Source organism: Talpa europaea, assembly GCF_964194135.1.
Source record: "Talpa europaea genome assembly, chromosome: 5".
Taxonomy (NCBI): Eukaryota; Metazoa; Chordata; class Mammalia; order Eulipotyphla; family Talpidae; genus Talpa; species Talpa europaea.
Genome location: NC_140071.1, coordinates 142,454,373 through 142,462,058, shown reverse-complemented (window position 1 = coordinate 142,462,058; position 7,686 = coordinate 142,454,373). Strand labels below are relative to the sequence as shown.

Here is a 7,686-nt window from a genome sequence, read left to right as displayed (position 1 = left end):
TTGTGCCTGGACAGCCTGGCCACTGCCTGGTCCCTTTGCCACGGGACCAGCGGACAGCCCACTGCAGGTTGGATTAGCAAGTCCAGCCCCACCTGGAGACGTCACGGGTGTGGGGTGGCGCTACCATCCCCGGGTGGAGGGCCGGCCTGTCCCCGGCCGGGGCAGGGGCTCCCTTGCAAGAGGTTTTCCTGCTTGAAATGCTCTGCTCTCCCCTCTGTCTGCTGCCTGTTCTTCCGTCTGGAGGCAGTGAAAGCGGCCGGAGCACCCCCAGCCTCTCGGTGGTCTCCGACGGCAGACCCGCCCCCGCCACCTACCAGCAGGCGCCGCGCCACTTCCATGTCCCAGGTAGGCACCGGGCTCCGTGTGGAACCGCCCAGCGCTGGCCTCGGTGCCACGCCTGGCTCCAAGCCTCTTCCTGCCCCGCTCCCCAATTCTAGTCATTCAAAATCAGCCCCAAGCAGACCTGTGTGTTTCTCCCAAAGCCCCCGACGTGGCAGGGCCACGGGATGCCCTCCTGCAAGTCCACCGGGGGCACCGAGGGTGGTGGCACTTCCGGGCCGGCCACTCTTGCCTGCACCCACTCATACTCCTGCCCCCTTTCACGTCAGCAGCCTGGTGGGGGGGGGCAATGCGTGGCCTGAGGTTGGGGCCTGGGCGGTGGCTGCTTTGGTGTGCCGGGGCCTTTCAGGGGGTTCTGCATCGGGCAGCCCGGAAGCCCGGGGCTGCTGGCTCACCTTGCTGTTTCACTCTCTCCTTTTCTCTCTTCTCCCCCAGACACTGGCGTCAAAGATAACATCTATAGGAAACCCCCCATCTACAAGCAGCATGGTACAGTCCCTTTCGCTCTGTGTCCCTGCATGCCTGCGCCGGGCGCTGCCTGCGTGTGCTGGGGGACAGACGACTCACGGCAGGTGCACCCCAGAGGGCCCTGCTCTGGCCGCCGGCGGGGCTGCCCGGGACACTTCCACTGCCGCCCTCCACGGGCTCTGTCACCAGGGTGTGGCAGGGGGGGGCCACCAAGCTGATTTGAGGGACACGCCCAGACTGGCCTGGGAGGGACAGAAGGCCCCTCAGAGGGGACCGAACACATTGTCTCGGCACCGAATCCTACAAGCCTGGGAATGCTTAAGGCCTGGGCGGCGGGGTCCCCTTGCGCCTGCACACCAGGGCTGTGTGTAGCAGAGAGGGCGTCTCGGCCCCTGCTTCCCTCCCAGAGGTGCCACCCCACCCCCGGCCAGCCTGGGTCAGGGGCGTGGGACCAGGGGCAGGCAGGGGCAGAGGTCTCACACACTTGCAGGCCCCGGGGAGGCAGGGTGCAGCTCCCCATCCTGAGCCTCGTTTCCTCATCTGGAAAGTGGACGGACCCTTCCCGGCTCATGGGCTTCCTAGGGCCAGTGGAGAGGCAGGTGGAGGTGCTGAGCTGGGAGGGGCAGGCGGTGGCTGTCAGCATGCCCCGCTGGGCCCGGGCCACGGTCCTGTGCAGTGTGCAGCCCCTCGGGCCCTGGGAAGCCCAGGACAGGCTCTTTCTGTGGCTGCTAAGGCATGGCCGTCCAGTCACACAGACCACAGGGCCCTGAAATCTTCGTCCTGACCACGGTCAGCCCTGCTCTTGGCACAATTCCTCTGCTCCCCAGGAGGGAAAAGGCCAGCCAGAATGCGGGCGTCACGAGGACACGGCCTTGCTGGTTGTCATCTGACGGGGGAGGATGGTGCCCTGTGGCGCTGGGGGGTCGGGCCCTTGGAGATTATCCAGACCAGCTCCCTCGCGGCACGAGTGGGGAAACTGAGGCCCCGCTGAAGGAAGGACTGGCGTTGAGTGCTGTCTTTCCATCACAGCGCCGAGGTCAAGCCTGTGTGTCTGTCCTTGGCCCGCCCGAGGTTGACCAGCCGGCCGGCCCTTAGCCTCAAGCAGGTGTGACCCCCGCAGTGAGGGGCCGTCCTGGGGGACGCATGGCCGTGCAGAGTCGAGTGGCTCGTAGGCCCTACCGGCCAGTGCAACGGTCCCCACCCTGCTCCCGACTCGGGCTGCCGGGAGGCTGGCCTGTCACCAGGGCTCAGCTGTGTGTACAAAAGCCTCCCCCACTCAAAGGCGAACGAGCTCCTGTTTGGCACACCGGAGCCATGGCCAAAACCCTTTATTGCTCCAGACGTTTGGCTGGTCACTTCCGTCATGAAATGAGCTTTATGGGGTGCTGTGTTCTGCCGAGCATCTGACCAGACTCCGGGGGCCCGCGCGGCGGCCAGGGCTGGAGGGTGTGTGTGTGTGTCCTGGCCGGCTTTGCACGTGCTCTGAGATGAGCACATGGGGGAGCTCTGGCTCCTCACGCGGGGTGTTTGCTTTCACAAGACCCGCCCAATTGTGCACGTGCGAGGTGTGTGCATGCTGCGTGGATGTGCGTGCATGCCGCGTGGACGTGTGTGCATGCCGTGTGGACGCGTGTGCATGCCTTGAGTGAGCGCGTGCGGGGGCACGCCTCTGTATCTGTCTGGAAGTACATGCACGGGCAGCCCCAGCCCCAAAAACGCCTCTGGGCGATGCCCTTGAGTCACGAGGCCACTTAATTAGGAAGATGATACGTTGGACAGGTTTAAAAATGGCGCCTTTTAATGGGCCTGCTCTTGGACTCTCCAGCTCATGGGGAGCTGCCGTTTCAGAAATGGGGTCACTGCAGAAGCTGGAGTCCCACTGCTGTTGTGGGGATGAGCCCCTAGGCGTGAGCAACCAGGCCTGCCGACGGGGGTGACAACTCGGTGACTGGGACGGGGCTGGCCAGCTCATAGCTCCACCCATGTGCCCACTCACCCTCGTACCCACATGCGCCCTTGCACACACACGCACACGCAAAGCACAGAATGTGGGTCCACACAGTGTGGACCGTGGGCCAGTGCTGTCTGTCCTGGCCGGGGGGCCACACACCGCAGGCGCTAACACCCCCGGGGCTACGCGCGGCCGGCGCCTGTGTGGGTCCGCGCGGACCCTCCTGGGGGCACACGAGCCTTCTCTTGTCTGCTGCGGAGGGGAGGGGCTCTGTTTTAGAAGGGCACTGACCCCATCGTGGGGCTCCATCCAGGGGCCCCACCCGTAACACCTGGCAGGGGGCAAGGATCTCGACGTCTGACTTTGGGGCAATGAGCATCCTGTCGTTGTGGGCCTCCTGGGAAAAATAAGGTTCCCAAGGAAGGGAAGACCCCAGCAGAGCTCTAGAGCGGAGCAGCTCCCCTCGCCCCTTGTCGGCCCTGCTGCCCAGCCTGCACGCCTGGTGCCCGCAGGCCCTGGTGGGGTCTCCGCTGCAGGCACGGTCACCAAGCTGCCAGGTCTAGCACCAGGGGTCTGGGATGGCCCCGGGGGGCCCGCACAGCTGGGCGTCCCCGCAGGGGCACAGGCCTTGGGAGGCCAGAGCTCCGGTGATGCTGGCAAAGGGGTGCGGGCCCCGGAAAACAGTGGGCCCACGTGCAGGGACATGGTGTGGGGAGGGTGGGGCCAGCGCGACGCTGGGTCTCCAGGTTCCCACGTGTCCCCGGAGCAGGCCGCACCCCGGCTTTGGGTGGGATGGGACGCGGTTCCGGTCACCTGCTGTGGGGCTTGCACTGGAGTCGTGGGTCCATTGTTATCTGAGACGCACTTCACAGCCATTAGAGTGTTGGGGTGGGCCTCAAGGGGGTACAGCGGGTGCCCATGCCTGCGGCCCGACTCGGCCCCCATCCAAGCACTTGCTTTACCATCGAGCAGCACCTGACTCACCTGTCTGCCCCACTTCCTGGGCTGGGGGCTTTTAAAAGACAAGGGTCTGGGGGTCTTTTCTGCTCCCCCATATGCAGGGCAATGCCGGGAGTGGGGCAGGGGTGGGGCCAAGCGGAGGATGGACAGAGGAAGGGATGCATGGGCACAGGCTGCACGGTTGACCCGGACCCGTGAGTGGGCAAAGGGGCGGTGGAAGAGGCCAGAGAGGTGGGTGGGCAGTGGGTGAGCGGATGACTGAACGCTGGACAGGGACGCAGCAAGGTGGGTGGATGGATGATGGGTGGGTGATGGGTGGATAAGTGAGTGGGCGGGTGGATGGGTATTAAAGGGTGGGTGAATCAGTGGGTGGAGATGGGTAAGTGGGTGCAGAGAGAATGCAGACGCGTGTGCTTGGCGTGAATGAGTGGTGAGGCGGCTTGGCAGGCGGGCAGGCATGGGCGGGAGGGCCTTCTATATTCCGAGCCAGCCAGAGACACGCTTTCAGCGGGGTGCCTGCAGCGCAGGTTCCCGAGGGCACGGGGTAGATGTCGGCCTTTCTCAGGAAGGTTCCTCGTGCAGATAAGTGCCAGGGCACAGGGGGATGCGCTGGTGCTGGTCCTCAGGCTCTCTGGCTGTCCGGATGGTGCACTCTGACCCCGAAACGGCCCCTACGAGCGAGCCTCGCACCTCTTCCCGGCATGCCCAACCTGCACGCCGAGCTCCCCGCCGTCTCGCGGTCAGTGCACACACACTACCTCACGTGGTCCTCACGACTGGAGGTGTGGGGCACCTGCCCATTTTACAGATTGGGAAACTGAGGCTCGGAGCAGTTAGGGGACTGGCCGCAAGGAAGCTCTGGGCCCAAGGTCCCTCTCCGCCCACGCTCCCCTTCCTCAGAAACTCTGCCGGGGCTTTGTGGGCACCATTGTGGGCTCTGGACAGCCCTGGGCTGGGCGTGCCTGGTGGAGCTTTCACAGGGGAAACCTGCTGGGTCCTGGCAGAGTGTCCCCCTCAGTGGACGGCACTGCGGTGTGGGGCGCCGACTCCTGTGTCTCCGTCACCTTCTCCAATCGGGTGGTGACTGGCTTCTGAGGTCCGGGGCCCACTTCCCCTGGGGGCCCTTAGGGGCCATTTCACTGACCACGCGTTGCCCGTCCCCCACGGCGCCGCCTCGAGGGACCAGAGGGCTTCCGGGGTGCCCCCACTCGCCTTACAGTCCCAGGCCCTGCCAGTCCCCGGGGCTTGCTGGAGGCTGCCGAGAGCCCCGGCCCACGTGTGCCCAGAAGGCGGCAGGGCTCCTTTGTCTGGGCAACAGGAGAGTGCCCACCGCTGGGGGGCCTAGGCGCCCACCTCGGGCTCCCGCCCTCTGGGCCGTTTGCCTCTGCAAGCGGAGAGAACAACATTTTTTATTTTCACGCTATAAGTCCCTGTCTCTCCTGGAGGGAGAAGCAGGGGCCGTCGGGAGTAAGCAGGCGTCAGTGTGTCCAGAACGGTCCTCAACTGTGGCCTTATCTTGTCAAGGTTCTGTAGCCCAATCCCCAATTTCCAAGCTCTCGGGCCTGATGTCAGTCTTGTCCCTGGTGGTGCACAAGGCAGGGTACTCCAAAAGGCTCCAAGCCCCGAGTCCTCCGCAGGCTGCAGGTAAGGAGCCCGCCCCGCCTGTCCCCCCACAGCGGGCCCTGCGGGGGGGCCTGTCCTTGTCCCCGCATGGGTTGGCCTGAGGACGGGTGTGTGGGCTCGGCCGAGCTCTGTCGCCTGGCCCTCATGTGACTCAGTTGAGGGCTCTTGGAGATCACATTGCCCAGCTGGCTGGCCCCCGCCCAGTGGAGGAGGCAGATGGGGCACGCGCCCCCCTCGGCTCTCAGCCCTGCTGCACTCTGGGCCCTTCGCTGCTCTTTCTGGCTTCGTCCGGCGGCACCACTCACCATTTCGTATCCTCGGGGTGCAGGCCAGGAGTGGGCAGCGGAGGGGCCTCGGGGTCAGGCCTGCCCATTTCTCGTTCGGCCCCGCCTGCCCCGATCTTGAGCAATCACGTTTTCTCTGAGTCTCAGTCGGTCTGAGGGGGTGTGTGGGGCACAGCGTCGGCCCTGGGAGGAGCCGCCTGGAAGGCAGAGCTGGCTGAGCTGAGCGGCTGCACCTGCCACCAGGACTGGGGGGAACGTTCTAACAGGGGTCACTGCGTCGGCCGGGCTTAGCCACAGCCCACCGGGCCCAACACGCGCCGGCCGCAGCTCCGCAGGACAGTCTTCGCCTGTTCTGTCCCTCGCCTGGCGGGCAGCTGTGCCGCTGCCTTCCTCCACTGTGGCCCTTCCGAGCATGACGTCAGCAGCCTGGGATGCACAGGGCGCGTGCGTGCTGCGTGACACACGCTCTCTCCCTTCCAGCCCCGAGGCGCTACGACGGGGAGGACAGCGGCCTCGACCTGGACGGCAGGAAGGTAATGCAGACCCAGCAGCGCGCTCGGCGGGCCTGGCTGGCAGGGGCTTCGGGCTGAGGCCTTGGCTCCTCTTGTGCCTGCTCCCTGGGGTCCCCTGGGGCCACTGGGAACAGGGACCCAATATAGGGGTGCCCCTGCGAACCTCCTTGTGGCTTGGGACGAGCACCCTGGCAACCCGGACCCTGCAGGTGCCCGGGCAGCTCGGCTGGGTTCAGCTCTGACACAGGGGAGCCTGAGTGCACCGGGCGTCCGCGCGGGCTCCAGGGCAGGTGGGGCCGCGCATTCTGAGAGGGCCAGGAGGGACGCAGTTTAGGCTCTGAGGGCCACGCTGCCCGCTGCCTGGTTGCACCACCCTGACGGACAAAGGGCCACAGTGAGTCCCGGGGTGGGGGGGGCGGCGCTGTGGCCCCATGTGCCCTCCGGCTCAGGGCTCAGCCCAGACCCCTCCTGAGGGGGAGTCTCCAAGCTCCTCCGACCAGCCATTGGGCCCAGCCCCCTCGGGGGAAGCCAGTCTCCCTCCACCCTGCTCGTCCAGGCAGCAGGGAACAGCTGGCAGAGGTGCCACGCTGGCAACAACCCCCGGTAATTCTGCAGGGAGCCCCTCGCAGGCCGGCAGCACCCCTCTCAGGGCCATTCAGCGGGTTGTGCGGCCCCCAGAAAGGGGAAGCACACTGGGGAGGGGAGAGCAGGAGGAGGAAGGCTGCGAGCCCAGCACGGAGCTGCGCGGGCTCCTGCGGGCGGCCTTCCAGGCACGGGCTCCTGCTTCCAGGGAGGTGGCCGGTCCCCCAGAAACAGCCCTGGGGCCTCTTTCCATTTGAAATATCCAGCGGGCCTCCTGGGCAACCCCGGGCAGCCCGGCTTTGGCCCCCAGTCCCCAGCCTCAGCCGTAAAGGGGGCAATGCCACGTCCCCTCGGGGGCTCACGCTGGCGGGCGTGGCCTTTACTAAGATCTGGTTTCTTGCTCTGAACCGGCGGTGTCCACCCGTAGGTGACAGGTAAGAACCTCGACATTCACACGACCTTTTTCTCCGCAGAAGGCCAGCTGGCTGACGCCCAAGGGCGAGGCGGACACGAGGATTAGCTCTCCGGACCTGGACAGCCAGTCTCTGTCCCACAGCAGCGGGGCCGAGAGAGACGCCCTGGCCACGTCGCACGGGGACAGCGGTTACCCACGTGAGTGGTTCTTTTGAGCCAGGAGCTGCAACTGGGGCATGGCGGTCCCTGCAGCAGAGGGGTCCCCAGTCCCAGCCGAGCCCCAAATCTGAGCCTAAGAATGCATCAGCCGGGACACAGAGGGTGCTCAGGCCACTCTGGACGCCCCGGCTGACCGCGGTGGCTGCTGATCCTGGACTGGCCACAGGCGGGCACCAGGTCGGCTCCCGGCTGCAGGTCCATGTCCCTCCAGAGCAGACGTGCACACGGTCCAGGCAGGCGAGGCCAGACTCGGAGCCAAGGACTCAGCACTGTCCCTCCCGTCACCCTGAGCACAGGACTGGGTTGGAACTTGCGAGGCTCGGGGGCTTGGGGG

General features: G+C 66.0%; 1 protein-coding gene across 1 annotated transcript in view; it reads left to right on the top strand.

Annotated features, from left to right (window-relative positions):
- ABLIM2 (actin binding LIM protein family member 2) overlaps positions 1-7,686 on the top strand; it is a gene marked incomplete at both ends in the record, with an annotated part of 55,144 nt that overhangs the window by 29,238 nt on the left and 18,220 nt on the right. The window contains 4 exons of the mRNA XM_084233035.1: positions 244-345; positions 775-828; positions 6,106-6,158; positions 7,193-7,331. Coding sequence (XP_084089161.1) covers positions 244-345; positions 775-828; positions 6,106-6,158; positions 7,193-7,331 — 348 coding nt within the window. The remainder of the gene's footprint in view (positions 1-243; positions 346-774; positions 829-6,105; positions 6,159-7,192; positions 7,332-7,686) is intronic.